General features: G+C 36.3%; 2 protein-coding genes across 3 annotated transcripts; one reads left to right on the top strand and one right to left on the bottom strand.

Annotated features, from left to right (window-relative positions):
- Window positions 1-236: 236 nt before the first annotated feature.
- LOC115423083 (uncharacterized) lies at window positions 237-3,857 on the bottom strand. Its single transcript, XM_030139800.1, has 5 exons — window positions 3,621-3,857; window positions 1,453-1,558; window positions 1,104-1,210; window positions 683-855; window positions 237-582 (listed from the first exon to the last, which is right to left on the bottom strand). The coding sequence occupies exons 1-5, from the start codon at window positions 3,775-3,777 to the stop codon at window positions 304-306; spliced, it is 822 nt and encodes a 273-aa protein (XP_029995660.1). The 5' UTR covers window positions 3,778-3,857; the 3' UTR covers window positions 237-303.
- Window positions 1,569-12,738, top strand: bin2a (bridging integrator 2a). 2 transcript variants are annotated; one of them, XM_030139799.1, is made up of 13 exons: window positions 1,569-1,826; window positions 6,024-6,134; window positions 6,776-6,856; window positions 7,033-7,087; window positions 7,179-7,273; window positions 7,447-7,542; window positions 7,707-7,814; window positions 8,520-8,605; window positions 8,690-8,765; window positions 8,842-8,924; window positions 10,988-11,606; window positions 11,735-11,810; window positions 11,914-12,738. In XM_030139799.1, the coding sequence occupies exons 2-12, from the start codon at window positions 6,051-6,053 to the stop codon at window positions 11,786-11,788; spliced, it is 1,437 nt and encodes a 478-aa protein (XP_029995659.1). In that variant the 5' UTR covers window positions 1,569-1,826; window positions 6,024-6,050; the 3' UTR covers window positions 11,789-11,810; window positions 11,914-12,738. The 2 variants fall into 2 exon arrangements, with proteins under 2 accessions (XP_029995659.1, XP_029995658.1); XM_030139798.1 differs by lacking the exon at window positions 1,569-1,826 and having other exon boundaries at window positions 5,642-6,134.
- The last annotated feature ends 6,646 nt before the right edge of the window (window positions 12,739-19,384 follow it).

Genomic DNA, 19,384 nt, shown 5'->3' with positions numbered 1-19,384 from the left:
ACAGAACCCTAGACTGTGACTTGAATCAGATATTATGATCATGTTCCCCAGTCTATTTAACCACTGGGCCACCCCTTAGGAAGTTTTTAAAGGTGCTTTGTAGTTCTAAAGAACATGTGTGGAAAACAATTTGCATAACATGAAGATTAATTACACCTGACCAAAGCTTTTCTATAGTGGGTGACGGTGAAAACCAACAGCTTTGCTTCACATTTGAGACTAGTGTGAGTCCAAAATGAAGTTTTCTTTGTGGCATTTATTGGTACCAAAATGAGAAAAATGTTCATTATAACAAACATAACATCAAAATCTCGGCCATGGCCAGAGCAGAGGAGTGTTCTTGATGTAGTCCTGGAAGGCCGGGTCAGATCCCCACTTCTTCATGGCCTGCTTCTCCAGGATGGGGACACCACTGACATAGCGCAGCAGAAACCAGACAAACAGAGGTGACGCCACGCTCAGGTACTGGGAACCCTGCATCACCGACGAGGCTGACAGCCAGAGGCCTGACCACTGCAGGATCTCACCGAAATAATTAGGGTGTCTGCTGTAGGCCCACAGTCCACTCTGGATGAACTTCCCCTGGGGGGACAAAAGTAAATTGGACAGTGCAGCTGTTGCACTCTGTAAAGGAGGCATTAATGCAGTGTGAGGTGGCACATCCTGAGGTCTATGAACTTACAGCATTATCTGGGTCACGCTTGAAAAGCCATTTCTGCTGGTCAGCAATAGCCTCGGTTGCAAAGCCAAGGCCCCACATACCCCAGCCAATGTAGTCCCTCGTTCCCAGAGGCACATCTCGCCTCTCAGTGTTGAGCATGAGGGTGGGCAGGAGGGTCATAAATACCCACACGGCTGGGAGAAATAGGAAAAAAATGAATCATCTTTAACTAGCCTTGCCTCGATACTGTTGTGCAATAAATGCATTCAACTTAATGTTACTTCAACATAGCCTGCAGCTCCTTCACAGAATAAATACATATAAATGAATAGAAACTCGGCAGAGATTTATACCGAGCCCACCTCCTATGAAAGACTGTCTTGGTCAAGGACTATGTTAATGAGACGTTCATAGAGTAGGCATTAACAATGCTTACGAATACCTTGAATAGTCCAATACACAAAGAAAGTCCCTGGGCTGTCTCTGACATTGTTGAACCTGCGATCATGGCCGTCCTTCAAGATCCGCATGAAGAGGAATGTCCCCAGCCTGCAAAGAGAACATGGTTAACGTCCATATGCACATTAACCAAAGCATTATTCATTAACCTAACTTTAGGGTTTCACATTCTTTGGCTTTTCTTCTTACCTAGTCAAGGATCATGCATGGCTACAACTGCACAAAACTCACTGCATCTTAATGCAACAACATAGAGGGCAGTGCACTTTGCTGAAAGGTGTCTGTGTTGTGGTACAGGGATGCTACTTTGTTTACAGCAGTGCATTGCTTACCTCAACCCCCATGTTGTTACCAACCCAGTCTGCACATTCTGCCGGACATGACTGGCTCCTCCCCAAATACGACTCAGGTGAGCAAGCAGTATAAATGTTCCAGATCCTGAGGGGAAAAAAAGGACAGACAAACTGCAGACTCAGGGTAGTTCAGACAGACGTAGGCATGGCGGATGGCTCTACTTGTTGCAGAATAAGGCGTGTTCAATAAATCTTTTACCCAGGATCCTGCAGACAATTGGTTCCAAAGTTCAAGGGTAAAATATCCACGAGTACACAGAGTAGCAGAGAGCCAGAGGAGGACGAGTAAAAGAGAAGTGTCACGGTGATTCATTCGTGAAATTAGAAAGAAATCAGTCTCTGGTGTGTTACAGGTAAGCTACGCTGTTCTACATAACACTGTAACAAATTATTTCATGGATGACTGTATTCAGGCTTGATAGTATCAGGTCTTTACATATTAGGTTTATTAGGAACTTCCTCATTAGTACTTAACAATTTCTTATGCTTAGACTGTCAATTAAATATCCTGTTAAGTAAACTGAGTATACTGATCAACTGGAAGGAAATAATTTCTTATTTTGCAGTTATTCATAATTATTTGAAGCAATATCTAAAATGTTGTGAAACAGTTCACAGAGTTTGAAATGGAGGTTTAAGTCAATGTCAGTGTCACAGGATGAGCCACACCCCTCTAGTAAGGCAGCAATCCCACCCACAGCCCTCTAAAAATTAGAAGAATAAGCATATCTTAATATACACAGCTTTTTACTGGACTGGTGTTAAAACAATTAAGTGCAAAGTTAAATTCTAATTCTAAAATTCTTCATGTCTATTAGTCGCAAAGCACTGCAACTGATAGTGTCATCTGTAGGAGAGTGACCGGTGGTGGTAGATTCCACTGTATGACTGTAAAAAAAAAAAAAAAACTGACTGTATTGTCCAGTCTGTATGTAAATTTAATTGCAAAGTTGTTTTATGCTGTCTGTACAGATTCTCATGATTTGCAAATACACATAATTTATAGAAACAGCAAAGTTTTTTTTATGTTGAAAATGTACTTCATGCAACTGAATAAAAGGAACCGTAGTATAGGGAGCATTGGCATTTCATTGCTTAACTGGGCATGACATTTATTTTATTATAAGCAATACTGCAGAATCTGTTCTAAAGTTTATCTGGTTATATGCTGTATACATTTACTTATGTGTAGAGATAGACACTTATATGTATTTGTCTTTTTTTTTTCATACTTTATTTACAAAATACTGTATACACATATACCAGAACATGGCATGGAGAAAAAAACATAATGCTCAAGGTGAGGCAGGAAGAAATTAAATACTATTACATAAATAGGTAAGTAAATTAGATAAAATAAAAGTAAAGGAGAGGAGAGGAAAGAAGAGGAAAAAAAAAAAAAATACAATTTAAATTCTTCACATAAGGCTTCAGTCTTCACAGCTTTAGGGTTAGTGCAAAAGTTAAGTGTGTCTAGATAGGATTTCAAATAAGATTTAAAGACCACAAAGCTGGGTTTCTGACTGGCAAATTTGCTTGTATGAATATGAAATTTAGCTAATAAGGAAATGAGATTTAGAATAAACAATTTCCGAACAGGCATATGTATTTGTCATAACTTTATTTATGCTCATACTGAGAACGTAGGCGTATTACATAAAAATAAATGAAATTAAGCTTAAGACTCCTCCACTGTGCTGTACATTATAACCAACAAAGCCATTTGTTACTATTAAATGTCTTAAAAGATGGATGATCACATTGTAACTGGGAAAAACTAATCCCTGGATTTTCTGTGTCCGCCCCTGAGGACAAGTAGTAGAGTGTGATCCTGAGCTGAAGGAGGAGCTCTAGAGTCAGGCTGTTTCACAACAAAGCTGTTTAGATAACACGGGTTTTATAATAGTGACTCCTCAACATCTAAATGCAGAGAAAAGCTCTATATTTTTTCCTCTACAATAATTGATCCTGCTCATTTGTGATTTACGCATATAAAAAGCTGTTTTCTTTTCTCGCGTAAATGCGCTGCGCTTTTCTGTGGATTGGACTTTTCACATCAGATTCTCTGAACCATTAATCAGAAACCAGTCACCTCATGGCCGCATGCCTGATCACAAAGACACAGATTTACAAATTGCTCACATTACCTGCCAAATCGTAAAACTTCTCGGTTTTAAGAGCTGCAGCCATGGCCCACCCGGCCCACTGGATGCTCAGGTCCGTGATGGCACATTTGATCAGTGCGCTCCCCATGATCCAGTCCTGCAGATCCGCGATCAACTCAGGAAACTGATGATTTGACATGAGTCCACTCCCCCAACAACAAAAAAATATAAACAGTCCGGGTAAAGTTCACCACTGCCATATTATTAGTGGGCGTGGCTTCAGCTCAAGGAAGTCTGGGTGTTGTAGTTAAGAGGATTAAATCAGTAGTTCATGTTACAAATTGGGGCGCAGGGAGAAAAATGGTGTAGGAGCTGTTTGTCTATTTAGTTTTTTGTTTGAAGTTAATTTAATTTTTTGTTTAGTAATTTAGTATTTTTTGGCTAATTATTTATTTTTTAGTGTTTGCTTTTTTTGTTTGTTTAACACTTTCATGCACGAATTATGAGAACCTTAATCAAAAATTTTTCCTGAGTGTTTTTATTCCTCTTTAGGCATGAAAAAAACAATGTGATTGAAAAATTTCTTCAGAAAAATAAATAATAATAAAAAAAATTAAAAAAAAAAAAAAAAAAAAAAAAAGAATAAAAATAAATAAAATACAATACATTAAAAAAAAATAATGGAAAAAAAAAATTCTTACGAACCTATTTTTCATGAAGTTGCAAAAATGTCCACTCAGCTAGACAGCACACGTTTAATTTTTGACGCACAGAAACATGTATTTACTGATAAATTGTGTGAAAGCTATGGGGAGGGCTTGTGATTCTGGGGATTTATGCTCAGGGGAGATCTACATAATGTTACCAATTCATATCAGAAAAGACATGTAGTGTCTTAAACAACGAAAAGAACAACAAAATCCGTGAATATACACGAGAACAGCTGTGGAATAGCTGTCCACTGTAGTGACCAGTTTACATGTAAGGGTTAATATTTAGATTTTTTTTTATTTTATTTTTTTTTAACTTTCATGATCATTACTTTCATTCTTTAGTATTTAGCACCTTTTGTTTTGTTTTTCTTATTGGTTTAGACCACAGGTGTCAAACATGCGGCCAGGGGGGCAAATCTGGCCCACCAAAGAGTCCAATCTGGCCCTTGGGATGAATTTGTGAAATGCTAAAATTACACTAAGATATTAACAATCCTTTTAGGTCAGGTTCCACATCCAGACCAATTCAATCTCAGGCAGGTCATAATGACGTATAAATACTCACAACTCCAAATTTTTCTCTTTGTAAATGTAAATGTTTTCATGTATTTACACTAAAACAAAGTACAATATTGCAAAAATATCTGAATAACCTGAACAAATATGAACAACCTGAAATGTCTTAAGAGAAGTAAGTGCAATTTTAATAATATTCCACCTGTTACAAAATGTTTTGTGTATTTGTAGATCCACTGTGATCTGTTAGTTATAATGTACATGTGTAAATGATCAACTGAAGCAAAATATTGTTAAAATTACACATTTTTTTCAGTTTGTTCATGTTATTCACATTGTTTGAGAGGATAGTTTATAGATGCAAACATCTTCATAATGTAGTTTTACTTTTTTCACTCTAAAACATAGAGAAAAGTTTAGAGTTGACATTATTTATATGTTATTATATTATAATTTTACTGGTCCGGCCCACTGCAGATCAAATTTAGCTGAATGTGGCCCCTGAACTAAAATGAGTTTGACACCCCTGGTTTAGACAGTGGGTACCTGATCATAAATAGGTGAGAGCAGCATGCACCTGGGTGGGTCTATGTTTTGTTTTGTTTTTTTACCAGTCAGTCGGTCGGTTGGTCGGTCAGTCGGTCGGCCAGTATGACAGGATGAGCAGGAGAGGCAGCAAATAGGCCTTAATTGTTGTTTGCCTGCAAAACCTGAGAATAAAACACATGAAATACATCTATGGTAATGGACATTATGTTTTTGACTGCATAAACCATAAACCCACGGTGTATCTAGTGGTTATTTGATTTATGTTAAAGTCTGAAGTTCAGTCACTTTTAAGTTGGTTTAATTTTGATGACAAATAGTCCCAACACAAAGTATTTCAGTAATTCCCACTGTGATGGATATAGGAAGGGTGTTATGAGACTCCCTCTGTCTACTTTTACTCTCTAATCTTGTACTTTTAGACATTAACACCCAGTCACTTTCATAAACATCCAATAGGGACTGGGAAAAGCATCATAGAAGGAGTTTTTTATGGACATAGAATGGGTTTTATGAGACTCCCTTTCCTCCTTCTTTTGCACTTTTCCTTTCAAATCTCAGGCTTTTAGATATTTATACCCCAGTGTAATATGAAATGCTTGAAGAAAAATTGCCCCTTACAGCATTACAGGTATTACACATCCATCTTCTCCATGTCCCTTTCTCTTAGGCATAATAAACACAGACAGGACAAAAAATGGCAGAGAGCAACAGTCCAAAAGGCAGCTCCGGCGACTTTGCCAAAAAAGTCCAAAGGCAGCTGAGCAGAGGAAAAGAAAAGGTAATATTCTGCAAGTTCCCTTTTCCCCAAAGACAGGAGAAGATTATGATGTTACAATTTACTGGCTTTTGCTTTAACCCATAAGGACCCGGTGTGTCATTTGTGTCAGTTCCCAAATAAATGTTTCTCTATATTTAACCATCCTTAAGTGATTTATCACTATTTGTTGTAATATTATCTTTTGTATTTTGTGTTGTTGTTGTTTTTTTCAGTGAAAATCAGGTATTTTCCTCCATTTAAGTCACTGATCATGTAGATGTTCATAAAAGCTCAGAGTATAGTTGAGGGTTATTATATCAAAAACTAGAGAAAACTGAAGAAAAAGTTACATTTTCAGCCAAACCTATCATTAACTGAACATAAACCAGGTATCTCCATCCACTGTCACTGATTAGAATCCATGGGTTTTACTGGTGAATCAATGTTGTAGAAGATGACAGTATTTCCATGTTTACTATGTAGCCTCTGAACATCCAAATGGGTCATATCTGATGATAAAAAGATGACAAACTGTATTTTACACCAATTATTTACATGAATTAGTGGATCAACAGGGATTATTTACTATATATATATGGTTTTGGTTGACAGTAGATATTTGGGTCTTTATGGGTTAAGATGCATGCTTTGTTTTTTTGTAGGTGCTGCAAAAGTTGGGAAAGACAGCAGAGACCAGAGATGAACAATTTGAGCATTTTCTCCAGCAGTTTAATGACCAGCAGGTAATCGGTGCTCGGCAAAAGAAATATAAAAGATTGCATATGTGAAGCTTGGTTTATTTGAGTATTAAAACAGATTTCAATGGCGTTATATACAATGAATGTAAACACTGGGATGACTTATTGATTGTACTCTGTAAATTCAGCATCATAAAAGACTGACAGTTGTTTGTTTGCAGACTGACGGAAACCGAATATACAAGGACCTGAGGAACTACCTTAATGCAGTCAGAGGTAAGAACGGTTTTGTAAGTAAATGCTGCAGAACTGTGTCTTCCAGAGGTTTTATACATATAACAGTGATTCTTCTTCTGCTTTTCTGTAGATATGCGTGAAGCTTCAAGACGCCTTTCCCAGTCCCTGTTTGATGTTTATGAAAGTGACTGGGTTGGAGAAGAAGACTTGGGAGCCATTGTGGAGGTTAGATTAAATAGAATTTCAACACAGAACAGCCGCAGCAGTGCTGTTGTACATTTTTGTTTTACAAGTACAAAAGCAGGGATATTCACATATTACCAGGGGACTTTAACACATTTCTTCTCTCTCTCTTCATACATAATTAATGCAATATTTATGCTATGCCTTTTAATAAGGGGGAGGACCTCCTGTGGAATGACTACGAGGTGAAGCTATTAGACCAGTCCATACGCACCATGGAGTCCTATGTGAGCCAATTCCCAGATGTCAGGGTAAGGCAAAAGGAAGCTGGTATTAAAGCAAACAAAAGCGAACACACAGACATGAACAAAAGGCCCCTGAGCAAACACACAAAACCAACACAGGCACACACCAACACTTCCCATGCACTTATACGTAGAGCTTATCTGGATGATCTGTGGTTTCCAATCTGAAGGACAAAATTGCCAAAAGGGGCAGAAAACTGGTGGACTATGACTCCAGCCGTCACCACCTGGAGGCGCTGCAGACTGCCAAGAAGAGGGACGATATCAAGATTAACAAGGTCATTAACCCTTTCATGCACAGTGGTCACTACAGCAGGCAGTTAATCTACAGCAGTTCTCTTGTATATTCATGAATTTTGTTATTTTACTTGCATATCAACCAACACAGTGGATATTTATGCACCATCCCATAATACACTGCAATTCATATAGTTACTGTAACATTTCTGTTCTTGATAAACCTAATCTGCAGCAACATATTTGAGTGTAAATCAGTTGCTAATTGTTATTAGACTGTAATTAACAGGTTTTTTTAAGAAGTTGTTGTATTTTGTTGTTTTTTGCATATTATTTGAGTGAGTAATAACTACTATTATAGTATGTTAAAATGTGAGAAAACATCAGCTTGGCAACATTAAAATGCAACATTAAAAAAACATTTATTTCATAGTTTTCACACAGTATGACAGTAAATACATGTTTCTTTGCTTCAAAAATTAAACACCTGGTGTCCAGCTGAGTGGACATTTTTGTAGCTCCATGAAAAATAGGTTCATAAAAAAAAAATTAAAAAAAATCAATCATGTTTTTTTTTTTTTTTTTATGCCTAAAGAGGAATAAAAACACTCAGGAAAAAATCTTGATTAAGGTTCTCATAATTCATGCATGAAAAGGTTAAAATGATAAACATCCTTTAATTTTCATATTATTTCTTTATTCATTAAAACATTACATTTCCATTGTTTGTCACTTTACTTTCACAGGCAGAGGAAGAGATGAATGTGGCCAAAAGTGTTTATGAAAGTATCAACAATGACCTGAAAGAAGAGCTCCCTGTGCTTTATGACAGGTCTGAGACACTACATTTACTGACAATATGAGAGGTGTTGATCAAAATGACTAACCTTACCTCTGTTTAATTCTTCATTTCAAGCCGGATTGGATGCTATGTGGCAGTTTTCTTAGCTATTTCTAATTTACGAGACACCTTCTACAAGGAAATCAGCACGGTATGTTTAGCTCTGTGTTGGCTCAGTGTAGCTGATGTTAAAAATTGTTTTTTTCATCAGTCTTTTCCTCTTTCAGCTCAACCTTGATCTGCAGAATGTGGTAAAGGAGCTACAGAGCCAGTATCCTGACAAACAGTTTTCTGTGAAGGGGATTCAGCGGTTAGTCTTATAAGCCCCTTTTACACTGCACTTCTGTTACAGGAATATTTCGCCTTTATACCGGAACAACGTCTGTGTAAATGAAATGGTGGGATCATTTGGTCCCATCTTTATCTTTGTAATGCCTCTGGAGGTAGTAACAGAGCCATGATACAGGTGCAATCATGAGTCCAGAACACTATGTAAAAGGAACACCTCTCGTTCTGCAACCAAGGTGGCTTTTTGATGACGTATTGCATGTGTGAACCCTGAGCCAAGGTTATTATCGTTAACGAAAACTAAGGAAATGATGAAAACTAGAATTATAAAAACATTTTCGTTAACTGAAATAAAAATAAAAACTAGAATTAAAAGAAAAAATGATGACTAACTGAAACTGTATTGTGTGTTTACAAAACTAACTAAAACGTATACAAATTATGGATAAAATTCCCTTCATTTTCATTTTTGTCAATGTCAGATTGATACGAAATCAATTTATTTCCCTCGAGCAATTTTAGCTGGTGGCACCATACAACACTTAACGATCTGTCACTTCTTGTCACTTGTTTAAATTTGGTTTCTTGTTCCTACTCTACCTGGAAACATGGAGATTAAAGGTGGGAGAAAGCAGCTGAGTCCTGTCTGGGATTTATGTGAATATGACAGAGAAAAAGATAAAAGATATGAAAAAACTAAAACTAAACTAAAACTAAGCATTTAGAAAATAATGAAAACTAATGAAAAAAAATAGCAAACCTGCTCTAAAAACTAATTAAAGCTAACTGAATTAGAGAAAAAAAAAAGTCAAAACTAAATAAAACTAAACTATAATGAAAAATCCAAAACTATTAGAACCTTGCCCTGTGCCAGGGGGGATTTAAGAATGAGTGTGGACCGTGTACAGTAAACAGGCATATCAACGCGACCAGAAAGATGTCAAACTAGGGAGTTGCCGACATCCGCGAGCTGTTGTCACTTTGGGTGGAGGACTGTATCCATGCTAACATTTGTGATTTGTGGAATGGTGAAAGACAGGTCAACTCTTGAGAGGTTAGCAACACCGCTATACTTGGGGTATTTCCAATGTACAAGTTATACGTCACATTATACGCTGCGCTGTGTCACTGCCCCTTTGATTCCAGAATGCAGGTCCACTGTGTAAAAGTCCAGCCTGTCTCACCTCTGTTACTCCTTTGGCTTAGCTGTGGAAATCAGTCAATGGTGGAAAAAAGGTGGGATCACCATCTCACCTTTTTTTCTGGGATTTCTGTGTAAAAGCGGCCATAGTATCTGTGGCAGGGGTATCAAACATATGGCCCAAGAGCCAAAAACCGGCCCGCCCAAGGGTCCAATCTGGGCCTTGGGATCAATTTACAAAGTGCGAAAATTACACTGAAGTCATTGACTGTCAAAAAGGTTAAAGTCGTTGTTGTTCTGGGGCCACATTATACAAATAACAGCATAATAACCTGTAAATAATGACAACTCTTAATTTACTTTTTGTTTTAATGTTTTGATTAACATTTACAGACTGTCCTTTCACAGTGAAATGTGAATATCCTGAAAACATATGAACGACTGAAATATCTTGAGAAAAATAGGTGCAATTTTTACAATATAATGTCTGTTACTAAATGTTTTGTGCAATTTACAGTGATCTGTAGCAGAGATATAAAGATTGCACTTATTTTTCTAAGGAAATTTCAGGTTGTACATGGTTGTTCAAGTTATTCACATTTTCATAATGTAATTTTACTTTTTTCCATACCAAAACAAAGAGAAAATTTTGGATTATTATTTATAGATTATTATGTCTATTATTTTACTACACTGGTTTACTTGAGATCACACTGGACTGCATGTGACCCCTGAACTAAAATGAGTTTGACACCCCTGACCTATAGCATCATCTTCAGCAGATTTGTTACTTTACACTCATACAAATGAAATGTATCCTTCCCTAAATTGTTTTATACATAACTTTGATAACTACATGCAATGAGCTGCTGTCAGTATTTGAAGATAAAAATGATATTACTGCTTTTGTTAATGAAATCACATTAATTTGTATAATATTCTAGGTATGGCTCCCTGAAGAGACGATCTCTGATGTCCCCCAGGATGTGGAAGGCCAGCTTTTCTGAGTTTAATAGAAACTATAGCCCTAAAACGGCCCAGAGGTTTAGTTTCAAGTCCCCAGACAAACCCAGACATGGAACTTTGTCTAGAGAGAGCAGCAGCCTTGCAGTATCCCCAGAAATGCCTATTATGGAGAACCCCACCTCAGAGTCCAGGGACCTGGATGCAGGGTCGAGCCACAGCGAGGCCCAAAGCGTTCCTGCAGAGGAAGGTGGTGCGGCAGAGACGCCTGAAAATGAGCTGAAACAGGGAGAAGACAGCAATCAAGAAGAAGAGAAGAAGAGCATGAAAGAAGAGAAGTCTGAGCTAAAGCCTCCTGCAGAATCTGATAATAAAGAAGACGGTGAAAAAGCTCCACCAAGTGACAGCTCTGAACTGAGCAACTCCTGTGATTCAGAGAGCTTGGAGCTCCAGCTGTCGGCTGCAGACAACAGCCCGCTGCACATCGAAGAAAGAGAAGACAGCCCTGCGGCTCTCAGCGCCCCCAAATCTAATGGGCTGGAGAATGGAGAGGTTTCTGGGCTTCACACTGACACTAAAGACCTCAGCATTCCTAACTCGGTTTGTCATTTAATTAGTACCACAGATAACACATTGTGATCCAATCCGCCTTTATAAAATTACCAATATTTTGTGTCCTGACTCTCATATTTCACATTTTTTTGCTCTGTTCTTTGTGTCCTATCTAGAACACTCCTGCAGAACAACAGCCTTCCACGAACTCAAAGAGCACAGATGTTTAAAATATTCAGACTGTCAAATGAGGTTTGTGTGTTTCTCGTGCATATAATCTGTCATTGTTATTCTTTGGTCTCTTATTTCTGTATTTGACAGAGTTTCTCATCAGTTGTGTGTCTGCTCTGTGTAGAGTTAAACAGGCTGTGGAAGAGGAGACTGAAGTCAGCAGCTGCAGAAGGAAAACACATCAGCTGTGCACACATGAATGATATACAATATGCTGAGGTGTTTTGCTTGGTTTAGTTTTTTTTATTTATCTTTTATCAAAATCAATTGTACATACAGCCTTTTCAGTAGGAACTGTAATTTTTTAATTTCAGGTTTGGGACAGAGAAGTGAATTCAGCGTGTCTAAGCTTTGAACCTGAAGGTTGTTTGTACATTCGTAATGTCTCTGTTATTAAGAGTTACCTGATGAGTAGGAAAACTAAGGATTGTCTTTGAAAATTTAAAAAAAAAAAACTCACATAGGAACATTAGGTTTATTTTACAGTCATAATCTTCTTTCAGTTGTAGCAGAATGAGCAACTTTCATACATCTTGTTTTATATTTAAGTCATATGAAGTGTCAACTAATGGTGTCTACTCAGGAGATAAAACTGGATTTTACCTGTTGATGGAAAGTCCCGGGAGATTTATTTTTGTTAATTTCCATTTCTGTTTGACTTTGAGAAAAGCATGTTTAATCCATAGTTCTCTCAAAATCAAAATCACTCAGGTGGGCAGTGCAGCCACAAAAGAAATCAAGTTGTAATCTTTTTGTATCTTCTTTTAACTCCAGCTATTTGATGAGTTTCAGTAAGTGTAATTAGACTGTAATCTAAGTCTGATAAATATATAATTAAATGTGTAACATTAAAATGATGTAAGAGTTGTATATAATTGTTGAAATTGTTGATAGCTGTGGTTACTGCTCTATTACCAGATTAAAGGTGAAATGATGCTCTTGGTATTTGGTGTCAGTGTGGTTTTCTTTTTATGCCTCTAGTGTGATATTTTTATTTTCCATCCATACACTGGAGAAACTGGAGCAAAATTAAGCTAAATTAATACATTACAGTTTATAGTATATTATTTTAGAATAATATTCAATAACAAATTACAAATTCTTCACAAAATAGTCAACAAAATGAACAACTTAAACAGAACAGTCCATTCATTTTGTCAAAAAGTAATTCAAAAATGAACAAAAGTTAACAAAGCAATAATTAAAATGAATAAAATAGTCAACAAAATGGAAAAATTTAACAAGAGTCAACAAAATGAAGCAAATAATCAACAAATACAAAATGAAGGAAATAGTTTTAATGTAAATGAATTATTTAGTACGTGTAATTTTGTTGTGTATTTACTCTGAGTTTTCATGAACATCTAAATTAACCCATAAAGACCCAGTGCTAATTTTGTGTCTGTTCCCAAATGAATTTTTCTCTCTTTTGAACATTTCTTAAGTGATTTATCACTAATTATTATACCATTATCCTCTGTATTTTTCAGTTTCACTGTAAATCATATATTTTCCTATGTTTACTTTCCTATACTGAATTTAGATGCTCATTAAAGCTCAGAGTAAATTCAAAGGTTATTAAATCAAAACAGAGACAGAAGATGATGGTGTTTCCTCGTTCACTACGGAGCCTCTGATCGCCCAAATGGGTCATATCTGATGACCATGAAAAGACGACAAACTATATTTTACACCAATTATTTACATGGATTGATAGGATTCGTGGATCAACAGGTATTAAAATCTTTATAGGTTAAATATAGGAAATTAACCCTTTCATGCATGAATGATGAGAGCTTTAATCAAGATTTTTTTCCTGAGTGTTTTTATTTCTCGAGGCATTAAAAAAAACAATGCAATTTAAATTGTTTTTATGAACCTATTTTTCATGGAGTTGCAAAAATGTCCACTCAGCTGGACACCATACATTTAATTTCTGAAGCAAAGAAAGATATTTACTGATAAACTGTGTGAAAACTATGAAATGAAAACATTTTTAATCCAGCTAATCTGATGTTTTCTGACATTTGAACATACACTAAGACTAGTCATTACTCACTTTATGGAGATAATATGCAAAAAAAAAAAAAAAAAGTTTGAAAAAACCCTGTTAATTACAGTTTAATAACAATAACAAGCAATTAATTTACACTCAAACATGTCAGTGCAGATCAGGTTTATCAAGAACAGTGAAGTTACAATAATAGTATGAATTGCAATGTATGAGATGGTGCATGCACTGCCAAAATCTAAATCTTACCAAGTGTATTTTTCTCATTCTAGTCAAAATATCTCATCACACTTAAAATAAGACAAAATCACCTAAAGAGTAACTTCTTTTTTTTTTTTTTTTTAATTAATTCCAGCAAAAAAAAAAAAAAAAAAAAAAAAATCTGCCAATGGAACAAGTGAAAATTATCTTGGTAAGATTACTTGAAATAAGATTTTCCAGATCTATTGTCTATAAATCAGTTCTTATATATCAGTGAAAAGTTCCTCTTTAGGTGATTCTGTCTCTTTTTTTTTTTTTTTTTTTTTTTTTTTTTTTTTTTTGTGATGAGATATTTGGACTAGAAATGAGAAAAATACACTTGGTCAGAGCTAGATTTTTGCAGTTGAGTGTCCACTGTGTTCGCTGATATGGAACTAAATCAACAAAATCCATGAATATACAAGAGAACAGCCGTCCACTGTAGTGGCCACTATGCATGAAAGGGTTAAGTAGAGGAAAATACATGATTTATAGTGGAAAAGGATTCTGTTGGGTCTCTGTAAATTCACTTAAGTCTGGTTTTGACCAGCTCTATATATAAAGTATCATGAGATAACTTTTTGTTGTGATCTGGCGCTATGTAAATAAAATTTGATTGATTGAGTGATTTGATTGGTTTTCCCCTGTAAGTCGCTTTGGAAAAAAAAGCGTCTGCCAAGTGCATAAATGTAAATGTAAAATGCAAAAGATAATATAATAATAAATGGAAATACTTACGAAAGGTTAAATAGAGAGAACAATGCATTTGGGAACCCACAAAAGTAGCACAGTGTCTTTCTGGGTTAATCAGTTTGAATGTAATCAGGGTGAGCCATTAGACTGGATGAACTGGGATGTGGTCCAGAGCTCACACTCTGTCTCCGTAGACGATCTTCGACGCGGACACGAGGAGGAAAAGGGAGGGGCGGAAATCGAGAGCGTGTCCTCTGTGACTCACGAGGCGAAAAGTCTGACTTATTATTGTGTTTCACAGACGCAGATTCACACGGTTCACAGGAGTCTGCCCGGGTTTACATTACCGACCCCCACAGTGAGTTTCCCCCCAGTTAAAGTCGGCCTGGTTTAGTTTGACTCGGTTTTGTGACACCAACTGCGGCCACGTCCAGGTAAGAAGCGCAAACAGCTGAGAAGAACCGCGTCTGTTTTATGTCTAAGAACCTTCATAACTTTAACAGAACCTGCCTTTTCTTTTCCTTTTTTTTTATTTTTACTTAGTTCATTTCATTTTAAAGTAAATTAAACTAAGAGGACGTGGCTAAGAACACGTTTAGTTTTCCATTAAAGGTGAAGCTGAAGTCGAAACAAAGAAAAAGAGCTGAGTCTGTGGTGTCGGTAACAATGGTGGAAAAGGTGTTTCCTCTGTCAATAAAACCAAACATGTCCTTTGGAATTATGTTTGCGGAAATGTACACTGGAGAGTTTTTTTTGTTTGTTTGTTTTTTTTAATAAGTTGCTGCAACTTTGTTTTCCAGGTCAACATAACTGAAAAGCAGCCATGAATGGTAAGTTAATACTAAAATAGTTTAATTTAAGTGCAGAATTATTTGCGCCATTTCAGATATCTTATCTATTTGACACAGCTGAACATGTGGCATGCGATTTGTGAAGTTATTTTTAACCAAAATCAGTGTGAGGTGCTCAAGTGGTGAAAGAAATACCCTGCCAAGTCAAGCATCGAGGTACTTTACTAGAGTATGGTGAAGTTTAATATTACTCTAAACTTACAAGGCACTCAATTTGTTGACAGCTTTAGTTGGAGGATACTTTTCATATTCATATTTTACGTAAAGGGTAATGAATTTAAGAAATATGGTGCATAGTATACATAATGGGCTACCAAAAAAAAGTTTTATAATTTAATGTAATGAAATAGTCAACAAAAATGAACAAAATTGTCAAGAAAGTGAGCAAAAATTATTGTCACCATGAACAAAATGGTCAACTAAATATAGAAAATGAACAAAATGATCCACAAGTATTACTCAGATTGGGGTATGTTTTTCTTTTGTGCATTTAAGTGACATTGTGTAGCATTACAACTTTCTTTACAAATCCTCTACCAGTTGTTTTCTGATTAAAATCCTTTAACACCATGGACCATTTTTTTGACAACTTCTAAATAAATTTACATCCATCCTTCCTTAAGTGATTTGTCACCTTTTGTTATAATATTATCCTCTACATTTTTCATTGAACATAAGGTATTTTTCCATACTTACTGACCATGTAGATGTTCATAAAAGCTCAAAATAAATCCAAAAGTTATGTCAAAATGCAGGAAACTGACTTTTTTTTTTTTCAGCAAAAGATATTAACTGAATTTAAACACAAGTGTCTATAACCATTATTATTTGTCAAATTACATGGATTTTATTATTGGTGAATCAGTGTTGCAGAAAACAATGGTGTTGCCATGTTCACTGTGGAGCCTCTGAACGTCCAAATGGATCATATCTGATGCTGCTGAAAAGCCCAGAATCTGTTTTACCTTAAACACTCGCACGTATTAATACAATTAATGGTTCAGAAGTTATTATACATTTTAGATCTTTAGATGCTTCTGGTCATCAGCAGCTGTTCAGGTCTTTGAGGGTTAAGTGATTTCACCACGTGGTATTCGGATATTAAATAACGGCATAGCAGGTTTGTTTCAGTCCCAGTCCTTAATAATCAGATTAATGTGTCACAACACTTAATGTTTCCTCCTCCAACAATGCAGTTTCACAAGTCTCTTCTAGTGCACTGCATTTTAAACATGCTTTTATGTGCTTTAGTTACAGATATGGTGTCTCCAACACAAGCTACAAACACAGGTCTGACACCGGGTAAGTGTTTTAGATTCTGCGATGACACGGCTTTGAATTCTGACTTGTACCCAGTGAATGTTTGTAATGTCATAACCTCATAGTTTCTGCTGCTTTATCAGCTCATGTGTTGCTTATGTGTGTGTGTCTTCTCTCAGAAGCAGAAAGCCCTTTAACATCTCTTCCCACACAAGCAGACACCACTATGATTCAGGGTAACTCCTACACTCATCTGCAGCTCCTGAAGTCATCGAAGACTTCCACAAGTACTTTTAACACTAATGCTCTTGTATTTTCTCTTTTTGTGCAGTCATTACGACAGCTCTCCCTCCAAGTACAGACAACACAGTTATTGCAGGTAATTGTAGGCACTTTGTATTTTTTTTTTTTTTTTTTATATAATACCACTCCTACAGTCCTGACACCCAGAAAAGTCATGACATTTTATTTTTAGGGATGTAAAACTCTTGATGGTTTTGAGATTAAAATTGCTCACCTATGACATTAACCCATAAAGACCCAGTGTTACTTTTCCGGCAGTTTCCAAATGAATTTTTCTTTCTATTTAACCTTTGTAAAGTAATTTATCACCATTCATTATAATATTTTCCTCTGAATTTTTCGTTTCTTGAATAAAAATCTGGTATTTTCCCATATTTAATTTCCTGATCATGTAGATGTTCATAAAAGCTCAGATTAAAGTTTATTGTTATAGTATCAAAAACAGAGAAAAATGAAGAAAACGTGACTTTTTCAATAAAATTTATCATTAACTGAACATAAAGTGTATCCATCCACTGTCATTGATCCAGCTCAAAGTTGTAGAAGATTACGGCGTTCTCACAGTAACTACGGAGCCTCTGAACGTCCAAATGGGTCATATCTGATGACCATGTTCAGATGACAAGCTGTATTTAACACCAATTATTTACGCTGGATTGATAGGATTAATGGTTCAGAAGTTATTAAATATTTTATACTGGTAGATAACTTTAGTTGCCAGTGATTGTTTGGGTCTTTATGGGTTAAAAGTGAAATGTCAACAATATTATCTCATAAGTCTGAACCAGAAATCATTTCCACTTATTAGAAGTTGGGCCAAGGCTCAAAAAGGTGCTTATGGAGCCTAGACCTCAGATATCCCTTTTCCATTGAAGTGGTTCCAGTGTTTGGCAGGGGACAATGCTAGGGCTGGTGTCCCGTTGGTTCTTCTTGCTGGCCTGGTTTGTGTTTCCATTGGCTGAGAGCCACTGTGGAACTATTATGTCACTGTATAGAGTCAATGTCCTGCCCCTCCCAGTGGTTCCCCATGTGCCCTAACTTTAGAAAAAAATTACAGTCAGTTGTGAGAAACCTTTTTTTATTTATCCCATTAGAATTATGCTATGAGTTACACATAAGAGGTTTGTCAGTGTAAAAGATAATTATTCAAGTCAGTAAAGTCGCAGTTTGTTGGAAAATTATTTTAGTATCATACTGTGGAAATGTGTAAATTCAGCGCCAAAAAGTTGCTCTAGTGATGTAATCGTAACTGTCTCGATCTGTTCAGAGCTGTTGAAGGCGTTTCTGCACCTTCAACATGACCAGACCTGTAGTGACTTTTCACCTCTTTTTCTTATACTTTTCACCTCATTCTTAGAGATTGAGGTAAAATGCACCAAAGCAGTGAGTTTTTGTGTTGATAACATGTCTCACATATAATGAGATGCAGTCCGTTGAAATGAACACAAAACCAAATGTTTCTCTAACATCTTTTCCATTACCCGCCACTTTGTTGGCTCTTAAAATTATCTCTTAATTTGACAAACGTGTAAATCAGGGCCTAATTGAGACCTTCACCACCCTTCATATTTTGTAGGTTGGACTCCGGATCTGTATTGCAGACATAGGACAGACATGACTTGGCCTCTATAATTAATCTCTCATTATCTTCTTGTTTAGTTAATTCAAACAGACTAGGTATTATGTCAAATATGATGTTTACTAAGTTTAACTGGTCTTGGTATCAGTAGCCCCTTTCTTAAGCCCCTGATGTATTTGTGCTTGGTTTTAGCCCTGTTGTAGCCCAGGAAGTTGCTGCATCTCTGGAACTGGTTTTTCTGGTCCTGAGCCAGTTCTTTGGTGGTGGAAACAGGAAAAAACTGGTTCTGGATTGACCAACAGCCCTGAACTAGCCCTGGAACCGCATCAATTCAGGGATTGAATATAGTATTGCAGTATTAATATTCAAACTACTGATATCAACAGCAGGGGAAAGATGCATATCAGAATGCACAACTTCCAAAACCATCAATAAATCAACACTGTGTTTGCAGGCTGTATCACTCACTGAATAAAGTATGAGACTTATTGTTTTCGCATGTATGATAGCATCATCAGCCTTTTTCCTTCGAACAAAACTCAGTTGGTCAAAATGACACTGCTCTTATAATCTACACCTCAGTTCTCAGTAACTTTGTACCTTCATTTACTCCATTATTAAACTTACCAGTATAGAGGAAATGTAATTTTCTGTCTAA

The sequence above is a fragment of the Sphaeramia orbicularis genome, chromosome 7, assembly GCF_902148855.1.
Source record: "Sphaeramia orbicularis chromosome 7, fSphaOr1.1, whole genome shotgun sequence".
Classification (NCBI taxonomy): domain Eukaryota; kingdom Metazoa; phylum Chordata; class Actinopteri; order Kurtiformes; family Apogonidae; genus Sphaeramia; species Sphaeramia orbicularis.
Note: the sequence above shows the minus strand (reverse complement) of the source record. Positions and strands in the feature narration are given on the sequence as shown.